General features: G+C 32.0%; 2 protein-coding genes across 3 annotated transcripts; both read left to right on the forward strand.

Moving 5' to 3' along the window:
• The first annotated feature begins 1,139 nt into the window (after window positions 1–1,139).
• On the forward strand, window positions 1,140–8,379 carry LOC143046292 (uncharacterized). The gene is made up of 5 exons (XM_076219388.1): window positions 1,140–1,430; window positions 3,262–3,558; window positions 3,906–3,944; window positions 6,614–6,689; window positions 7,558–8,379. The coding sequence occupies exons 1-5, from the start codon at window positions 1,349–1,351 to the stop codon at window positions 7,910–7,912; spliced, it is 849 nt and encodes a 282-aa protein (XP_076075503.1). The 5' UTR covers window positions 1,140–1,348; the 3' UTR covers window positions 7,913–8,379.
• Window positions 8,380–13,784: 5,405 nt separating this feature from the next.
• On the forward strand, window positions 13,785–22,499 carry LOC143046293 (uncharacterized). Of its 2 annotated transcripts, XM_076219389.1 has the most exons (6): window positions 13,785–13,974; window positions 16,561–16,803; window positions 18,259–18,492; window positions 19,085–19,156; window positions 19,807–19,885; window positions 20,932–22,499. In XM_076219389.1, the coding sequence occupies exons 1-6, from the start codon at window positions 13,902–13,904 to the stop codon at window positions 21,815–21,817; spliced, it is 1,587 nt and encodes a 528-aa protein (XP_076075504.1). In that variant the 5' UTR covers window positions 13,785–13,901; the 3' UTR covers window positions 21,818–22,499. The 2 variants fall into 2 exon arrangements, with proteins under 2 accessions (XP_076075504.1, XP_076075505.1); XM_076219390.1 differs by lacking the exon at window positions 16,561–16,803 and having other exon boundaries at window positions 13,787–13,974.
• Window positions 22,500–22,765: the final 266 nt, after the last annotated feature.

Below are 22,765 nucleotides of genomic sequence, written 5' to 3' on the forward strand. Positions count from 1 at the left end.
TAACAACTTTAGGTCACCGTACGGTCTTCAACAATGAGCAATGTCCATACCGCATAGTCAGTTATAAAAGGCCCCGAAATGACAATGTAAAACAATTCAACCGAGAAAACTAAAGGCCTTATCTATTTAAAAAAACGAAAAACAAATATGCAACACATAAACAAAAGAAAACCACTGAATTACAGGCTCCTGACTTGGGACAGGCACATACATACATTATGTGGCGGGGTTAAACATGTTAGTGGGATCCCAACCCTCCCCTAACCTGGGACAGTGGTATAACAGTACAACATAAGAACGAACTATAAAGATCAGTCGAAAAAGGCTTAACTCATCAGATGGACAAAATTACAAGTGGACGTGGCCGGGTACTTGTAAATTATGTTATGATTTGTGTTAAAGTTCCCATTTAGAGCGAAGGCTCGTGTTATGGTTAGGTATAGTTTATGGGGAGGTTCACAGTAATAATTAGTTTATTATAATGCACTTTATAGGTTAATCCCCTTGGGTAATATAAACATAACGGATATGTAATTATGCTATGTTGATTGTGGTACCTGGAGTGAGATTATAAATTTCCCGTCTTTTGGAATAACAATAAACTCTACTTGATTGAACGATATATTTATTATCACCTGGAAAGACTATATTGTCATTAAACAGAAATATCTATACAATATTAGTTCCAAATGGAAGAAATAAATCTAGGATATAATTTCCACTAGAAGAAATGCCAAAGAATATAGGGCATACATTTTTTTGTTTCCAAAGGGAACATTTAATATAGCATTGTATTTAAAAAAAATTTCAGAGGAACTTCAATTTGGAGAACATCTACTAAGGATACATTGACAATATCAACTATGCTGGTTACGATTTTTTTTTATATAAAAGTGAAACTGATTTCGATGTTTATTGAACACTATCTATTTGACTACTTCATTGACCACGTGATTTATAATTGGCAAATTATCCAAACAAAACTATATATATTGACAAATTCACATTTTTATTTTGAATACTATTCTGTGTTTAAACTCATCTAAGCCCTCTTTAAGTGTTTCACGCTGACGTACGCAGGAGGATCCTTAAGTTATATGATATCGGAAACTTCGTGTTAATCACCGGATACCAAAATAAAACGTATTCATATTAAGCTTATAAACTATAAAAAGTTTTCTATGTCATCATTGTTTTAAATTATATAAAACCCTTTCAAAGTACTTCATAAAATAAGAATTGAAAAATTATGTTTTTTTGCGGCAAAGTACATTTTCTTAGTAACATTAAAATCTCGAGCACTTGTACGAACATTTTGTTTTCGTGTTGTGTAACGTCATGTTAAAAGATGACTATTCTTTGGAGTTGTGAAAGGATGAGGCTGTTATTTTTTATTAGTTTCGTCATAAATTGTTTTCCCTTTCTTCAAGGTAAGTTTTTAAATTTCACACTGTGTGTAGTGTAGTATACAATTTATATAATAGTTCAATGTATATGAATAAATGATAATGTGTCAATTGCTTTAACTATTTTCCATCTCTGAAAACTGAGTTTACCTGCTTAATTGTTTATGAGTAAGTTTCTCCATTTGAACTGTTGCGTTACATTTTTGTGTACATCCTTTTCCTCGTTGACTTTCATTTTAAACAAATCCCTCCCTTCTTTTCATTACTTCTTCAAAACATTCAGTCATCATCAACACCATCATTACCCTTTTACTATTTCTCGCCATACTCATTATTGTTGATTTTGCAAAACTAAACACTTCAAAAGTCAATTTATACTCAAACGTGACAACAACACAACATGCTTAATGTCTAACAGTGATATTCAAACAACATAAGCATACTTAAAATTCAGATAGAACTTTCTGTAATACAAAGTAAAATCACAAAAACACAGAACTCCAAGGACAATTCAAAACAGAAAGTAAAAAAATAGTCAAAAGTAAAATAACAAAATAACTGAACTCCGAAGAAATTTCAATCGTAAAGTCCCCAATCAAATGGCAAAATCTAATGACAAAACACATCAAACGAATGGACAACAACTGTCATTTTCTTGACTTGGTACAGGAATTTTCAAATGTACAAAATGGTGGATTGAACCTGGTTTGATAGCGCTAAACCTCTCAGTTGTATGACAGTCGCATCAAATTCCATTATATTTATATCGATGCGTGAATAATAATATGTTTCTGAACTCTTTTACGCGTTAATAAAAAAAATTAAAAAATAAATTCAATTCATAATAAGCTGAAATTAAATACAACTCTACCTGGTTTTATAAACGCTAAACCTCTCACTTATATGACAGTCGCATCAAATTCCGTTATATAAAATGATATTTTTAAAAGCTTAAGCAAATAAAAAAAATGGACGGGCATTTTCTTATGTAGAAAATGGTGGATTAAAACTGGTTTTATAGCCAGCTCAACCTCTCATTTGTATGACAGTCGCTTAAATTCCATTATATTGACCACGACGCGTGAACAAAACAAACAGACATAATAGGTAAAAATGTCAAAATTGGGATACAACAGTCAATATTATCTTTACCACTATAAAAACTAACAAATATATAAACAAATAAAGGCAACAGTAGTATACCGCTGTTCGAAATTTATAAATCGATAGAGAAAAAACAAACATTTACGATGACACTATAACACAATGATTTGAAGTATAAGCACAGAGCAACGTCATATGTAAGAAAGAAAAAAACACTAATAGGCATACCGACAAAGCATACAGAAATTATGATAGAACAATAACAGTTCAATCTCTACGTAATCAATTATCTAGGAAGACATGAAACTGAAAATAGAGAAAAACATAAATTAGTGTACCAAACCGAATAAGACTACAAGCATAACAGTGCATTAATGCGCAAGCTAGATACATGGAACGAGTGGCTTGGATCCAATAACATCTTACAAAAACTAAACACCCATATGATTTGCCAAAACAACTGTATGTACGAGATAATTGCCGGAAATAAAACCAACTACCGCACAACTAGAAACATATCTGAATCATAGGATACCATATATCTCATGTTCGGAGAACAACCAAATGAAGCTCAATTTAAAAGAATGCACTTGTATTCTCTTCAAGTTGTAGTCTTTGAAAATTTAGAAAGTACAAAATAGTTTTATCAGACAAATGGGTGTTCGGTACGACAGTCCAATCAATTTCTTTTCCACATTTAAAGTTTTTTTTTTAAGTTATGCTTTGTTATTGTTCAATTTAATTATTACAGGTTCGGACAAAACTCGTGTATGTTTTGATACAAGGGAAGATGTATCGTGTGTTGAAAACCAATTCATTGACATTATTAAAGTACATTATGGACGATTTTCCTCAAATGATTGCCTCGATTCAACCACAAAATATACAAAATGTGATGGTAGTGCGAATGTTAGTATAGCTATTAAGGAGATATGCCAGGGTAAAAACAAATGTACGTTTAATAACATTGCCGCAGGAGTACTTCCAGTTGGTAATTGTACTTCGAACACTTCCAAACCATATGCTGAGATATATTATGACTGCAAAGGTAAGTCCAAAGTGAAAGAATAAATTACCTTTCTCTAATTAATACAGAAAGATTTCGCAAATAAGCTGTTTTCATATGCAGTATGATAAATTTGCTTACATTTCATCTGTTGAATAATTACAAACTATATCTCAAAACAATATCTAAGAAAATCTTGGTCATTTGTTTGTTGCTTAGTTACTGTGAATTGTATTGGAGGATAAATGAAAGAGTATAAATGTCACTGTATTGTAATTAGAACGGCGATACTAAGTGTAGTCCTCATGTTCTCTACCAATGTTGTTTTTATTCATTTCTCAAATATTAAGACTAATGAAATGTTCTATTTTTTTTATTGATTATTTCAGGAAACCAACCCACAGATGACAGACCACAAGTGTTACAAAGTATGTCACTTCGTACAGTTTATTTTAATATTTTTGTCATGAGACAGCTATAAAAAGTAAAATAACAAAAAAACTGAACTCCATGGAAAATTCAAAACGGAAAGTCTCTTCTCAAATACCAAAATCAGACGCTCGAACACATCAAACAAATAAAAAACAACTGTCATAAACCTGACTTGGTACAAGCATTTCTTTCTGTAAAATATGTAATTACACCCTGTTTTATAGCTAGCTAAACCTCTCATTGTATGACAGTTGCATAACATTCCATAAAAGTTCCCTGGTATTTTATTTTGGTACTGCCAAGTTTCAAATTATTGATTAAAATATGATTGTCGATTTTAAGAATAGAAGGGAGAACTTAAATTATGAGCTCCATCAAGGCAGGAAGTTTTACATGACAACATTATTAATTTGATAGATAACAAAAAATGTAAGATACAAACATGTAATGTATATAAAATAGATTGCCAAAGGAGAGTTTGCATGGTTGCAATTTTTCGCGGGTTTAATGGTAATTAAGACAGCTATATGGTATCTAAAGGTTACAAGAGCGCAATTATTCGTCATGCATTTTCCATAGGGTACCACTACATGCACTAGTGTTCCGTATTTTTTTTTTCTCGAAGACTACACAAATTAGGGAAAAACGGGTAGCAGTTCCTGTTACAAGAAATGCCAGTGTTGCATTACAACTAAAAAAAATATATAGGGTCATGCGGCTCAAATTGACTTAAAATGCAGTTGAAAAAGATCGTCTACTTTTTTCGCTTAATGAAAAAGGCATATTTTTAATGGGTCCGACGTGCAGAAATCAAAGATATTTTCTATACTTCGTAAAATGTGAATATGATTTTCGGCAATTTTTAAACCTAATTGGATAAGCTTTCGATTAAATGTAATTCCAATCCTGTATCAACCAATCAGAAGCCGTAAAGGATTCTATTCTGAGTACCATCTTAGGGTAAAATGTAAACAAATAATTGCGCTCTTGTAACCTAAAATGAAGAGAACGCTTGTTGAATATATATGGAACGCCATGACGGCCTTATGTTGATACTCATATGGAACGCCATGACTGCATTATATGCAGTTGTCACAGCAGTATATGCAGTGGTGACACAATTATTGTTCAAGAACTTATTTCCGTGTCTGTGGTTTCTAAACTATGTAAGATATTCAAGATCAGTTCGCTAAGATGACAATTTTGGTTAAGCATGTTCTGGACGTTTTATATTAGACACTCCCATACCTAATGTATTTAGTTTGTCATGCCTTCCTTTTGATGAACACATCTCCTTTCTGATCTTCTGGGGTACTCTATTGAATTGTATACATACCGTGCAAGAACTAAAAACAAAAATTGAACTCGTTCAATATCTACTTAAACATATAAACTAAGTAATATTGTACTGGACATTGAGTTTTTTTAACAGAAAATCAAATCGGTATAAAAAGTACTATCACAAAAAAACATAACTCCGAGGAAAATTCAAAACGGAAAGTCCCTAATCAAATGTCAACTGACTAGAAACTAAGCTATGGATACCAACGTAGAATGATAGATCACGGTACCGCCGAAAAGAAGTAAAATAACATTGCACCTCGATTACAAGTATTTAACCCAGTAGTTTAAAGAGGTGAAGATGAAATCATCCTTTCGAAAAATGTATGGACGACATCACGAGTTGGTTGGCCGTTATGAAATATTCATTTTATTACAGATGACGACGGATATGTTCCAGTCGGTATAACTACAGTCCCGTCCTCCTTTGTCCTAAACGTGACCTACCGAATAAGACTTATCACACCGGGTGTGTACTTACATGAGCAAAATGACGGGTACCACATATGAAGTAGGATCTGCTTACCCTTCCGGAGCGTGACATAAGTCAATCACCGTAAATGGTTGAGTTTGTGTTGCTCAGTCTTGTTGTCGTTTTGTCGTACTGTTGTTCATCTTCTAGTCTATTTCCTTTTTTCCCATGGTGTTATCAGTTTATTTTCGACTTTTAATTTGAATATCCATGTTGTATCTTTCGCCTATTTTAACTTACATTGGGTAATTTTATAGAAAGAAAATTAATAAATTGATTTTTGCTTTGCGTCCAGTGGCAAATATTGCATGAATGTTCAGGACGATAAAATGATTAGAAGGACGACTTTTCTTTATCCATTTTTCATTTCAATAGATTTTTTTTTACCAAGAGCTTCTTCTCTGGATCTTTACACCCTTTATAGGGTAACCATACTTTCGTATGTCGAACAGTTCCACCACCAAAAAATAAATGAAGAATAAATTAACAATCGTAACACAACAACATTATATACACTATTTACATTTTTTAATTTTTAAGTCTTTATGTGTTTTTACAAGGGAGGTTTACAGGTTTTATTTTAACTTTTACATGGGAAGTTTAAAGTTTTTAAGACTTTTTACATGCAAAGTTAGAATCTTTTATGATTTTTACTTTGAGCAGTTATTTTTCTGAGCGTTTAACACTTTTTACATGCAAAGTTAGAATCTTTTATGATTTTTACTTTGAGCAGTTATTTTTTTTAGCGTTTAACACATTTTACAAAAACGCGTGGCAAAACAACCAAAGGAGAGTGTAATGTTTTAATTTGTTTTGTGATGGAGATAATATGTTAATGTTGTATATTTGCAGAACTACCTTATATACTAGTTGGTGTTGTGGTATGTGTTGTGATTGTTATTGTCAGTGCAGTTTTTGTAAGACGGAGGTAAGTCTCTACACTATAAATGTTATTACTTGCATACTGGTGTTGTGGTATATATATATTTGTTTCTCACGTCGATCATTGTTCGGACTTTTATTTTTTTGTGAGTGAATTGGTAGAGTTAAGTTACCGATAAATCCTTTAAAAAGGATTTTAATCCTTAAATACAGTTGGTTAGTTGTCTTATTGGCAATTATACCAGAAAGTAATATTGTAATTATACAAAAAGGGGTATACTGTTTTACCTCAATCTGTCCATCCATCCGTCCGTTCGTCCGTCAGTCCCATGAATATTTTTCGTCGCATTTTCCTCAGGAACAACAATGCAAGGAATTCTGAAATTTGGTTTCAGAGTTTATATATGTCAGCTATACTGTGTGATGCGTTTTCAGATTCATCACTTGGCAACTTCCTGTTTACCGAACACATGTATCATTTTACACATGATAGCCAAGTAGAAATGTTCGTCACATTTTCTCAGGAACTACAACACAAGGATTTCTGAAATTTGGTTTCAGAGTTTATATATGTAAGCTATACCGCGTGATGCATTTTTAGATGCATCACTCGACATCTTCCTGTTTATTGAACACTTACATATTTTTACACTATTAACATTATCCACTTGCGGCAGGGATATCATCAGTGACCAGTAGCTCGCAGTAACACTTGTTTCTTTATTCATTTTCGTTGTATTTTAACATTGATATTTTTATTAAGTACTTTGTTCATAGATTTCAAGTAAGAAAGGGATTGAAAAAGTATATAATGTTTTGTATGTGTCCCTTTAAGTAACTGATTTCACTGATAAATTTACTGAGTCAATTATTTCCAGCAATAACTTAACTGATGAGAAATTGTTCTTTTTTAGACTGATGAACAAGGAGCAAGCAGAAGTAGAGTACAGAAAACAAACAAGTACAGAAGTGAATAATTCTGATACTATAGATAGCGGGAAAGGAGAGAGTCACTATGATGAAATCAGCATCAAAGACGAAGAATCAATCAAAACAGAGTATAATCACTTAAAATTTCGTGCTTCTGTCAAAACAAATTGTGGGACGTACAATAATGCAGACATTGGTACATATGACCATGCTGAAGGGGTTGTAAGAGGGGCAGTTGATTTAAACTCGTATACGTACAATCATAACGACATTAGCACGTATAACACTACTGGTATTCAAATATCCGCAGACGGTACAGAATATAGCAATCATTGTTAACATTTGTACAGAAAAAACGTACCGCTACATGAACGTGTGTTAAATATTCATTTTGTAGAATGCTTATTGTGAAACACTTTTTTGAATTACTATTTGGAGTGGAGCCTTCCGTTGGAGTATGAATTACATCTCCCATTATTAGTAGGAGGAGCTTCAAACACTTGATGTTAACATCTACAAAACTCTTTCTGAAATACATAACTCTAGAACATTCCGCTATGGAAGTTCTACTAATGTCGTCAACTTTAGATGAAATCCCGTAACAAAACCTTTAAATGTTTTAGACCAATTTTCATAGGCTTTAGTTCAAATAATGGATATTTTGAATTTGATTTGTATACTGATGTACTTGAAAACAGTTATGTGTGTCATTTTGGTCTCTTGCGGAGAGTTGTCTCATTAGCAATCATACCACATCTTCTTTTTTATAGCATACATTTGATAATAAAGAAATGATGACAAGTTAATGATTGCTTAAGGTCGAAGATATAGCACACATCGAGTCTAGCTATATCGTTTTGTCAATCTGTTTTGGTTGTGTTGTATCGTCATTGATACCATTTTGCCAGTTATCAAATAGTTTCCAACCTTGGTTAAACAATAATAAAATTAAACACTGACTGTATAGTGCCTTCAAATCTCGTGGATTTTTATTTCATATATACACTTTAAAAATTCAAATCAATAAGCTTTAAATTTGCCAATGATCAACACGATGGGTGTTTTATGTGGACTAGGATGTTCGTTTTGCTCAGTCTTAATATAGTTTGTGTTTTGTAGACTGTTATTTGTCTTTACCTCGTTTTCGATATTTTGCCATGACATGATCAGTCCTTTTTGGTTTATAAGTTTTGATTGTGTTGTTGTTATCTTTCGTTTCTTTTCCCCCTAATGTAAATGATAAAAAACAAGAATGTGTCCAAAGTACACGGATGCCCCACTCGCATTATCATTTTCCATGTTCAATGGACCGTGAAATTGGGTAAAAAATCTAATTTGGCCTTAAAAGTAAATTGATCAACCAAAAGGGAACATGTGTACTAAGTTTCAAGTTGATTGGACTTTAACTTCATTGAAAACTACCTTGACCAAAAACTTTAACCTGAAACTCACACTTTTAATTTCTATGTTCAGTGGACCATGAAAATGGGGTCAAAAGATTAATTTTGTGTTTTAAAATAAGAAAGATCATATCTTAAGGAACATGTGTACTAAGTTTCAAGTTGATTGGACTTTAGCTTCTTCAAAAACTACCTTGACCAAAAACTCGGACGGAAGAACGCACAGACCAGAATACATAATGCCCCTCTACTATCGTAGGTGGGGCATAAAAATCTATAGACATTATAACTAGGAACCAACCAACTAAATATTAAACACATCGCACATAGTTACTGAGATTTGATGACTGAAGCGCAAACGTAAGATTTTGTTTAGCCGGCTTTATGGCCTGTAGTTCGTTTGTTCCCTTTATATTATATGTGTGTTTGAATTTGTTTTGTACATATAATAGACTCCGTTTTTCCAGTTTGAATCGTTGAACATTTGACATTTCGGTGTTTTTCACAGCTTGATTTGCGTAATGCATCTTGTTCATCGTTGAAGGCCGTATTGTTACCTGTAGTTGTTAACTACTACCTCTGGTGAAAGGTTATTTCATTGACAATAATACCACATTTTTTTTAGCTCACTTTGCCCAATCGTTCTTCGTCGTCCTTAAACTATACAAAAATCTTCTCCAAGAATTTAACAAAACTAGGCCACAATCATCATTTGGATATCTTGTTTTAAAAAGGTATCACAGCCTGCCGACCAACATGGTCGACATAGCAACAACAAAAAAAGATGTAAACTAAAGTTATTTTGAAAACAGCTGTAAATAGAGAAAATCTGACCGGAACAGTATTGTTCAAATGTTGAGCTCTACCTTTTGTCGACAAAACTGTCATTTTACTCATCAAAATGATTTTGCCTTTTTTGACTCGGGATGGGGATGGACCTCTAACCACTTCCGTATTAACCACTAACAACCTAGCAATAAAAATATTATTCTAATTCTGGAAAAGGCAAAAAAACACAAAACTAAGGCGTAATCATATCCTTTTATACCACTTAAACATCCGAATCCATGTTTAGCAAAGATTAAAAATAGAAAATTTAACACTTCTAGCTGATAAAATAGTCAATTATTTTCACCAGATTATATTTTGGTGTTCAAATGTACATTCTAAGTAAATATAGCAAAAATAATATTGCGGACAAATGGCGATCAGGTGTATCCCGCATTTCAAAATTGCACTCCACAAAACACACACTGCAATCATAACAAATCTAATAATCATATCAATATAAAATAAAAAGATCTGGTATGGTTACCAATGAGACAACTGTCCACCAGACACCAAATAATGTAGATGATAGTAATTTTGTGTCACCATACGAACTTCAATAATGAGCAAAAATCACACCACATACAGTGAGCTAAAATGGCTCATACATGACAAAATGTTAAACCAATCAATCAAGAAAACAAACACATGTACAAACCAATAAACGAAAATCAAATATGATAGACAACAACCAACGAAAACCACTACATCACAGGCTGCTAACTTAGGACAATCATATACAAAATATGGCGGCGTTAAACATGTTTGGAAGCACTCGGTCCTACCTTTATCTGGTTCAACGGTGTACCATCAGCATAAACTATAAAAAATCAGTTGAAAAAGGTTTCAAGTTTTAACCCATCAGATCGGCACAAAGTACAAAAACAATTAAAAAGGACTAAAGACACACCGTACCGACCAAAAAGTACCTAGAGTTACAGAACGCTAGTTCAAAGCCAATTACAACTAACAACATGATGATGTTTCTCAGACATAAATATATCAATAAATACATATCCAATGGATTTAATGTAAAGACGTCTTCTACAGTATGAGAAAACATGTAAAATGCCAAAATACAAATATCGACAGGATGCAGTACTTATTTAGTTTAGTTTTAATTTATCAATAACAAATTCAACGTTAGTACCGATAAAAACAAATTATTTAAACAGTGTTAAAGAAATAACCTTTAATGTAGAACTTCTGACAGGTATACACGTGTAATCATGCTTTGAATGAATTTGAAAGGATCATTAAGAGGAAACCAACTGATCTCAGTTGAACAAAAATTGTCCAAAAAATACCCTAATTTGGTAGTCACATGACTTCGATTGTCTTTCGAAATTGGGTCAAAACGGGGTCATTCGAACAGTTATAACCATTATTTGTGTTTGGAATGAGTTTGTAATTAGGTGAACAATAAACTTAGTTTGTATGTTCTTTATTTCGTGAAATAGGTCGTGTCTTGGCGGATAACTTGCTTAATTGTCCTTATAGCTAGTAAATTAGTGTATAATCAGCCATTATTGCAATGATTGGTCCGTCTGATTGTTAAGTTGTTTGTACAGCTGGGCGTATGACATTTGCGCCGATTTTATATTTGCTACTTATTAGATTTACAGGTAAGTTTGTACATGTACTATACCATTGATAAAATCTGGTTATAAATGTTGTTCACCTATGTTTAATTAGTTAATTTTGATTCATATTGTTCTGGAACTTCGTTGTTACATGATGAATATAATGCACACTAAAACGAGCCGAGGAGTCAATTCTTTAATCATCGACGGCCATACATATCGGAAGGTCAATGTCCAGAAACATAACAACATATCTTACTGATGTACCATAAAATAGTGTAAAGCCAGAGTCACCACGGATTATGATAGTCTGACTATTATCAAAACCTCGAACGAGCATAACCCTGTGGCAGATGACCGAAAGACAGAAGCTGAAGAACTACGGGTACGACCAAGGAAAACGTCTGCAGATGTGTCTTGTATGCCTTGTACCATCTCCCCGTGGTGAGCAGGGGACAACAATTATATGTATACATGTTTCACAATTCATATGTACAAGTGGATTACCGAAGAGGTCTGTTATGATAAATGAAAAATAACTTGACTTTGATGGAGAGTTGTCTCATTGGCACTAATACCACATCTTCGTATATTTATTCACCTGTAATTCACCTGTAATTTACCTGTAAAACAATCGGCGCAAATAAATGCAGATCGGCGCAAATTCAAAACGCCGCTATATCCGGTACAGCTATGCCGAACGTCTTATATATATATATATATATATATATATATATGTACTACACCTTATGTGGTATAACATCTTGGCCACAAGTTTATTGTTTTCTGTTTAGTATTAAATTTATATTAAGATCTTGTGGTCAATTTTATTTGGAAATCGCCAATAGCAGTCAGCAGGGTAAAAGAACATCAGTTGTTCGACCTGTTAGTCTTTTGGGAAATGTTGTTTGTGCTGTATTTAGACCCTTCTACAACGAAATTTGTTTTACATGCACACGTATAAAAATTGCGGTTTTTATCCAACGCAATCATAGGTTTGAACGTAGTTTTCAATTTAGACTTGTATACATATTTTAATATATAATACCTGAGACTACTATAACACATATATATTATGTGTTATAGTAGTCTCAGATAATACAGATGTTCTGATTGTTAGATCGAACTATATATTATATTAGTATATACGTGTCTAAGAATGTAATGTTCTTTAACACACTAATGAGTGTTATAAAATTAGTTGTTATATTTTATATATTATTCACGCAATATTTCGCTAAACAAATTAGCTTCATCGGGCGTGTGCATCTATCTAGGTGAAATCGGATGCATGACAAAACATATCTTTGTAGCTTCAGCTACGCAAAATTCGTGTAAAAGTTTAACAAATTGATTGATGGTCTATATAAAACATATTTTTGCCGTTTATTGTACATAACAATATTTAAATCTAAACAAATAGTTGTTTTAGTTGAATAGAATGAAATTCATGATTTATTCCTTTGGTTTTGGGAAGAACTGTTTTTCATCCTCTCATAAGGTCCATCAGGTTCAAGAGTACGTAGCTGATGCATTCAGAACCTTTCTCTCTGTTTTCTCCTTTCGGAGTCCCAATTTTGGTTTACCTCAATTATTTGAAGAGGTGTTCTTAAGAGGTGTCTCGTAATTGGACAGTTTCTCACTTTTGTATAGAACGACCGGTGATTGTTAAGTCTGATGTTGAATTTAGTTTCTGTTTCACCAACATACTGCAGCTTGCAAGTTCCACAAGTAAGAATATAAATACTATTTTCCGTTTTGCAATTAGATGTTACATAGATGTTGTATCGCTGCTTTGTTACTGTGCTGCTGAAAGAGTGGTCAGTGTTGGCGGCTTTACAGCACTTACAATTGCTTCTACCGCATTGTTTGTAACACCCAAATTTAGAAGTTTCTTGTTTCTTTATATATTAGTATATAATATATAGTTCGATCTAACAATCAGTACATCTGTCATTTGATTTTGAAATATAATATATTGTTTTAATTGTTGATGTTTTTGTGAGTTTTCTTTTAGTGGAGTTTTTTGTTGGTTTTTTTTTTTTTTTTTTTTGTGAGGTTTTGAATCTGTCACTTGGTATCTACCGTAACATTATTTTTTTTCAAAAGAAAACACAAATAATATAAATATATTTACTAGGATAATCTAAATAGGAAACATTTCAAGGACAATATATCTATTATAAAACATATATATCATAAAAAGTATTTAATATCAAATTAAATGTAATTGAAATAATAATAAAGCACGAACTACATGTAGATATGCTTATTTATTCAGCTGTACAAAGGAACAAGGAACATAGGATGTGTCAATCACACTTTTTCCATTTCAATTCAAAATTTAACAGTCGAATAATTTTATGTACTCTGTGACCTATATCGTAACATGTGACGTTAGTCATTTTATTATTATGGAGGTTTAGTGTTTGAATAGTTGTGACGGGTCATTTTAAATTTGATTCATTTTCCGGTCGTTTAAATGTGTACATTATTTAACCTTTACCTAAATCAAAGATGGACACTAGTTTATTTTTGTTGACAACGCTTTTTTTTATAGAGATTATAGCAATTTTACCTGCTACTTCAGGTAAGTGTATTGAAGCAGATACATACGTAATATATATACATTTGATAATGCATTTGTTTAGTTCTGTGTAGACAATTTATTACTTTTCTTCAGGGCTTATTACCATAAACAAACTTTCTATATACATGACCCGCATGATTGCTTACTATAGTTTGTTTTTATATATATATATATATATACTAGAACACACCCGCGAAATCGCGGGCATTCAGAGCGTAGTTTAAAGTATGTAAAGTGTTGTTGGAAGAATTTTGTAAAATACAGAATGACTGGAGAATTTCAGCAAAAGTATCATAAGTCATAGGTTATTGGGGACAGGAAAATGTTTTTTTACCCTCCACCTTTATTTCCAAAGTTCCCAATTTTTGGTTTTCTATCAATTTCAATATGAACATACATTTAGTATGTTATGAACATTTATTTAAGTAAGGAGCCTGTAATTCAGTGGTTGTCGTTTGTTTATGTGTTACATATTTGTTTTTCGTTCATTTTTTGTACATAAATAAGGCCGCTAGTTTTCTCGTTTGTATTGTTTTACATTGTCATTTCGGGCCTTTTGAAGCTGAGTATGCGGTATGGGCTTTGCTCTTTGTTGAAGACCGTACGGTGACCTATAGTTGTTAATATCTGTGTCATTTTGGTCTCTTGTGGAGAGTTTGAAGCTGAGTATGCGGTATGGGCTTTGCTCTTTGTTGAAGACCGTACGGTGACCTATAGTTGTTAATATCTGTGTCATTTTGGTCTCTTGTGGAGAGTTGTCTTAACATGGCAATCATACCACATCTTCTTCTTTTTTTATGTAATTAATGAATTTTGTAAAAGATTTAATGACTGGAGAATTTCAGAAAGAGTATCAAAAGTTCACATGAATAATTTTAGCGCTTATCTGTATATTATGAACATTCATTACTATATAAATAAAGCGTATTTACTTTCAATTCTAAGTTTACTAATCGATCCATATGGTGATCATTGATATAGTATACAGACCCTTTCTATTTAATAAACTCTGTGACCGCCGTGGATAGTAAACTTGAAAATGATAGCAGATAAAATTCTGAAAATACACTTTATTCGTAGTATATGTATGTTCAAAGTATACAGAAAAACGCAAACCGGAAGTCTAATCTGACTTAAAATTTCGTACAATGACGGGACAATATCCGGATGCCTTTTTTCTCGTTTTTCTCCTAAAATAACTCAATCTGAATAATCATATGAATGGATGACAAATGCGACTATGCACTGTACCTATAGGACACAGAGGCGTGTTGATTAATTTATTCTGGAAAGAAGAGAAGCGACACCAAAAATGAGGTCTTCTCGTTTAATAGTATTTTATTCTGGAAAGAAGAGAAGCGACACCAAAAATGAGGTCTTCTCGTTTAATAGTATAGATATACTAAGTGTCTTTTCTCCTAAATTTCTGCTCGCCTAAATACAAACCATACTGTTGCTTAAAATGATCTAAGGACAATTACTAACAGTTATAAAAATAACAAATATTTCAAAAAATTAAAAGAATATTAAAAAGGTTTTCTGCAGCTTTGTCAAACTTGTTGTTGTCGTATTCAGATTCAGATTCTTTATTAAAATAACTAATATTACATTTCGCTTGAACTATATAACAAAAATAAAAGAGTATTATATCTGACATAAACCAATTTATTCTAAGCCACTATCCGCGTACGTCGATGTTTTTTTTGTACTTAAGGAGGCTCGAGGGTATAAAAATTTCAGAAAAAATTAAACGTTTGTTTTTCACTACAAATTTTATTTATTACCTTTTGTAGTTGTTACTTTATCATATTGTACAAAAATCATTCAAAACAATCAATTCGTGTAGGCCCCAGATGACATTTAAAATGTATACATCATGGAAAAAGTTCCAAATTATCTCCCTTTGGTGGAAAAATACCTTTTTTTGGCTTTAAAATTGAAATATCTTTTTTAACTCATCGGTGACATATATTTTTTAATATAATTTCCATATAAGCTGTACATTAACTAAATTATTGTAAAATTTGAGCGATTTCTGTAATAAATTTCTTTTTTTATTTAGATATTACTTATATTTCTCCTATTACTTCAACCACCTTTACAAAAATGTATGCTTCTTTCGAAGGCAGATTGTGAGAGCAAATGAACGGTGACCCCACTTTTTTATTTTATTTTTCTATTAACTATAAGATAAAGTTCATTTATAGAAAAATATAGAGAAATCCTATATAAATGATTTAGACCCGCGAACCCCCTTAAATGTATTATAAATTGTCGACGTCTTCACACACATTATTTATTCATTTTAAATCCGATAACATCATATTAAATAACGTTAAACGTGTGAAAATTTCTCAAATAAACCGCAGTTCTATCCATTTTCTTTTTAAATATCTCATATAAATTTAAATATCAATAACTTTAAACGTAATCCTTTAAGTTAGTATGATACGTTTTGCATTCGGGTATGAAGTCATATACTTCCGAAATCGTGATAAATTTTGAGCATATCACGTTTAAATTGAATTAATTTGACAATAAACTCTCTTGATTCTTTTTTATTGTTTACGAAAACTATTTTTTCAGAGCAAATTGAGATCAGGGAAGGCAGAACCAAAGTATTACAATGTCCTCCAGGAAAAGTTGTTATTATTGAATACGCCTCTTATGAAGGAGACGCTTTCTTCTGTAAAACAAATGATGTGACCTTGCATGTCAAAGGTCGTTGTCAATGGAATCGTAATTGCACGTTGTATGCATTCGATCGTATTTATGGAGATTCGTGTACGGGACCAGATGAGAGTTTGTATATAAGATACATATGTTACGGTACGAATTCTCACAAGCTTGAAACATATATAGCTTCGCTCACGTTATTGTTATAAGGCGCACAGTATGGTGGCACATATGATTATTATTTGGATAGGTTTTGTTCTGCTGTATTAAATATTACAATGTATCATAAATATTCAACGAACTTATTTGCGAGCAGTTCTACAATTCTATCAAATGAACATTGTCTGGATTAAATTAGATCACAAATTCACATTTCCCGAACCTTTTCTGAAGAAAAAAACTTTTTTTAGTATTTACATTTTTAGTATTTTCCTATTTTTATCTATTTTATCTTTAAACATTTCTTAATGACACAATTTAGCAATCAGTAGACCTATCAATGTACCTTGACTAACAATGTACCTTGACTAACAATAACATTTCAGTAACCTGTATTCATACATGTAAACTAACATTTCAGTAACTTGTATTTAGAAACTGACATTTCAGTAACCTGTATTCATACATGTAAACTAACATTTCAGTAACTTGTATTCAGAAACTGACATTTCAGTAACCTGTATTCATACATGTAAACTAACATTTCAGTAACTTGTATTCAGAAACTGACATTTCAGTAACCTGTATTCAGAAACTAACCAGTAACCTGTATTGCACGTTAAAGACACCCTTGTTGATTTCGAAAAAGAGCAGGCTAATGCCGCTACAAGGCATGCACTCACACCCGCAAAGTGGAAAGGGATTAATATAAGTTGCAAAACTTTTTTCCCAATCCACTATAAATAAATATGTTTAAATTAAATGAACCTGTACCGGTATTCATAAACTAACATTTCAGTAACCCGTTTTAAAATACACTAACATTTCAGTAACTCTATTCATAAACTAACCAGTAACCTGTATTCATAAACTAACCAGTAACCTGTATTTATAAACTAACCAGTAACCTGTATTTATAAACTAACCAGTAACCTGTATTCAGAAACTAACTAGTTATCCTTTGGTATTGGGTAAAAATAATCAGAAATTAAATATGAATAACTAATTTTGTTGAATAACGTGAAAAATTTGAGGGAATATATTTCCATTAAATATCAATAGAACACGGAACCACTACATAAATTCCCCCAACGTATTCAAATATTGTATTTCATTGAAAGAACTTTTTCTTTACAAAATCCAATCGAGTCTTGGAAAATTCATTACTATTTTCTGTATTTTACTTACACAGTTATTGTTGACATAATTCGTTTTGTATTTAATAGTGTGCTTTTTTTTTAACTCTTTTTAAATCAAACCTTCTTCCTTAAGCTCAAAGATGAAAGTTTAGAATAGCGTAAGGGCAATATAATTAATGAGGAACTCACATGAGTAACTTACATTTCTACTTTGGCAAGGAAGACCGTTAGTTGAGACTTTAAACAATCGAACTTAAGCAAAATGTATACATAAGGTCACTGTAGAAAATAATGTTTTTAAATATTTCAGATGATTGTTATTACCGGATAGATGGTAAAGCGTTTTACAATGGAACTAGAAGTATAACAGCAAGTGGTATAACCTGCCAGAGGTGGGACAGTAACTCTCCACACATCCCAAAACAATGGCCGTCTGGAAGAGGGAATAAAAATTACTGTAGAAACCCGGATGAAGACGACAGACCGTGGTGTTACACATCTGACCCCGAAACTAGATGGGAGTATTGTGGTATTGACTTATGTGGTAAGTTTTATGGTGCTCAAAAACCTTAAGATTATAATAAACGGACTTTTGAAGTTGTTGGAAATTGAGGGAATACATATATTTTAAATTGATGTATCCTGAACTCATAATTGTTAAATTTCAAATTCATGAATTGTTTTAGTCCAGGTAATAGATACGTGTATATTAAACATTGAATAAAAAAACCTGTTTCCATCAGTGAACTTGCTTACAAAATTGGTCTTTTGCATATTAACATTTGGGTTTTGTCTATTGTATCACGGAGTAATTAATTTAGGACCAATGTGTTATTATGAGAAACCTTCCAAAGTTACTCTAGATCTCCAGTACATGTGAAGCCTGGGAACATGACATTATTAGTACATTTTGTATACTGAAATCTTTCGTTTTTCTTTTTTTTGCGAAATTTGAATAATTTTTTATTTATTATTTACCTTAGGTAGGGGTTATTATTGTATAAATCGACCAGTGATTAAATTACTGATAAGAGCAAAATTGTGTAAGATTCACGAATCGACATTCTATTTATATATATATAACATTATGATGACAATTAGTTGAATATAGAACTTTGATTTTATAATTGTTTTAGAACTAACAACGATTCGGACTTCAACGCCCAAGGCTGTGGCGACAGAAGATGACGAGGATGACGACACACCAGGTTTGTTTTATTTCTTTTGTAAAACTCGTGAAACAATCGTTCAAACATGACGAAATTCCATTGAAACTTTAAACATAATTTTTTATTTGGTCTCGCATTGAGAGTTGACTCGTTGGCAATTAATTTTACCACATCTTTTTATTTAAATAATCATTTTCAAAAAACCATTAAAAAAGCAGAACTTGTGTCAATTCAATCTTGGCAGCTTTAGATAATTTCGCGAAACGATAACATATTTTTGGAACGAACGTGTTACAATTTATTACCGAGATATTCTTTTAATTGTCAGTTATTTAAAAGGACTGATTACTACTAAATGATTGTCAAAACATTGATCTTAAATTGAGTAGCATCCAGTTCATTCAGTTTTGAATCAAAAATTTCAAATACTAGAATGTAAGACTCAAATTCTTTATTTCAGCGTATGCGAAGTTTCTTATTCTGAAATCATACACCATATTAGTTAACCATCTGTTGTGGTTTTCTTGTCATAAGTCTAGCCGTTTTATAATATTCTGTATCTTTTTTTTGTCATATTTTTCTTGTTGATTAATATGAGAACCTGACATTTTTATGAACTAGTATGTTTGATTTTTTTAACTTATGTAGTGTACATGATAATTAATAAACTATTGTATTATTTTCACTAGTTGCTGTCATCCTGGGAGTATTATTTGGCGTGTTAGTGACTTCCATTGTACTAGTGGCTGTTATTTTGATACTCAAAAGGTAGGTTTATTACAAGGAACAAATAAAATGTATAATAACAAAAATACTGAACTCTGAGGAAAATTCAAAAATGAAAGTCCCTAATCAAATGGCAAACTCAAAAGCTTAAACACATCATACATACAATGGATAACACTAACTAATTTATTTGTATCTTTGATAATTTGTTACAAACCCAAAGTCGATAACACTGTCGGTGGGCGTTACGTACCCGATGGTATCAATACGCCATTTTTTGCAAGTAACGTGTTCATAAAACATGAAAATCATTCGAAATACTATGAAGTTTTTTTTTTTAGTATTCAATGAATAGTTAGCTTATCTAGATTCATTTGAATAGAACTGAAGTCAATAATCGTCGATCTGCATTGACAAAAGTCAATAATGTGGTTTTGTAAATTCATCTATCAAGAATATGGCAATTGTTATCAAATACTTCGTTTCTATGTGTGTTGGCTTTTGTTTTTGTTGCTTTTCAATGTTCCTGTTGCTTCTTTGATTTCCTCTTATAGTTGATGTGTCACGTTCCCTCGGTTTTAGTTTGATTTCACTCGATCGATTCATGACTTTTGAACAACGGTATACCACTGTTGTCTTTATTTACATCATTACACGAAAATTTTAAGCACCAGTAACATCACTTTTTATGGAAATTATATTCACATTTAATGGGAGACTAAAATGTGAGTTGACTCGTAACGTTGGACAGTAACGTAAACACAACAAAGAAACAAACTTAAAATCAAGTGAAAATGGCTTGTCTCTTCAGATCAGTACTAAGCAAAAAAAAATCATTTAATTCAAACCATTAACTGCAATATTCATGAGAGACTAATGTACTGATTACTATCATATAAACTCTCGAGTATAGCGAATTTATGTGAAATTTATACACTGAAAGTAGCAGTCGAAAAAATTAGATTTTGAAAAAAAAAGAATTTGCTACATCCTTTAGCAGAAGTTGGACATATTTGGTCTTTTAGCTGTTTAAAAATTAGCCATCTGTATATTTTTATTGCTGCTGTAGAAATATGTTTTTTTTTCAGACGTGGTGTATTCAATGCAGAACCAAGTTCAGCAGATCAAAGAATATCTTACATATATTCAGCGCCTGAGCAAAACCACACGTTACTTGCACGTGTCAGAAAAATCATCAGATGGAATAGAAAAAATGATGGGGAGACAAACATTATAGCAACCAATCCTGGATATTCTGCTATGGATGGGGAGAGAATCGAACCGATAGATTATGCAAACATGCCGATGGTTAAACCACGTGTTTATGAGATGCCTAGTGCGTCCGAGTCACGTGATCACCAAAAGCAGCTGTATACAAGTCTGTACGATACTCCTAATGGCGGCAACAAAAATCAGGAGTCTGCTTCCAATGAATTATATGAGAATGAATATGAAATCGCTGAACGTTTTGTACAGCCACCGAAACCAAAAGCAGCAATAAAACCAATTTTGAAAGGACCTAAACCATCGCCTAAACCTTCACCGAAAATAATCAAGTCTGAAAATGTAGCTATTGACAATAAACCTGTTCGTAAACCATTACCAAAACCAATCAAGAAAGACACTGAGTCGACGAATATAATGCAATCACATAATCCGGTTCAAACGACAGATAGTCAAGACAAATCAGGACATATAGAAGTCTTAGAAAAACCTGTATCGACACAAGATGGGTGTGACTATGAAGCTATAGGACTAGATACACAAGAAAATCCACTTTATGCAATACAAATTGGGTCCGCTCAAATCAATGAAAGTCCAAACGATGACAATAAAAATATATCACAGGAAAACGATAAAGGTCAGTCGTCTGTAACATGTAAACAATCAAGTTCACCTGCCAGTCAATCGCCGGAAACAATCAAACAGTCAAATTCAGTTTTAAGTCTCGTGCAAAAATTCAACAAGACATAGTAATTGATGGGACTATAATTTTGGAATGCTTAAAACCAATCAAACTTATACTGTAAGTGGAGCTTTAAATGAGGCAAAGTATTAATGTGTTGTTATGTTTTATTGCTTACTGCCAAATAGGGACTAGTCTAAGTGTTATTTAGACGGAGAGTGTTAAGCTTGCCTATTAATTCTATAAAAAAAATTAAAAAGAAGTTAGCTTTGAAATTTTCCAAAAGCAAAAGAGTGATAAGTGATTAAATGGAAACTATGAAACATATGATCACAAATCGGAAAACCAACTATGCATTTAATTTGTCATAAGGACATGAAGTGTTGCACCAATTATTTCATGTTCTTAAACTTATTCAAGTGTTTCATATATATATATATATATATATATATATATATAACGATATTGTGATATTTATACGTGTTTTATCCCAAAATTCGGAGAAATTGAATAACTATGTTATTACATATTACCATGTGTTTCGTCATGTATCGCATATATGTGATGAAATCAATGTAATATTCAGACAAACGACTCATGATGGATTACATGGAGACTTTCATCTCAGCTCTATTCTTTTTTTTTCTTTTATTAAAAGTGTTTTATTTATTATTATGTTTAAATAGCTATGGTTGTTAATGTTAGTTGTATTGTATTGCATTTGTTTAAATAAATAGATTTATAGAAAAACATTGATTTTCAAAATGTCCTCTTTGGAGTAAAAAAGCCATTCAAGAAAAGCGCTTTGGGAGCTCCAAATTTATAATGTTTTTAGCACTTGGTAAATACTGCTGCTGGTGTTTTGTAGTCTCGAGGAGGGTATTGTCAGCATATGAGTTTTACACATCTTTCTTAAATTCTTGGTTGATAAAACTAGAACTCATTTAGAATGTAAATTCATAAACCACAAAAATATAACGATAAAGAAACCGAAAACAATCATTACAAATGCTGGT

This window comes from Mytilus galloprovincialis, chromosome 9 (genome assembly GCF_965363235.1).
Source record: "Mytilus galloprovincialis chromosome 9, xbMytGall1.hap1.1, whole genome shotgun sequence".
NCBI classification, from domain to species: Eukaryota; Metazoa; Mollusca; class Bivalvia; order Mytilida; family Mytilidae; genus Mytilus; species Mytilus galloprovincialis.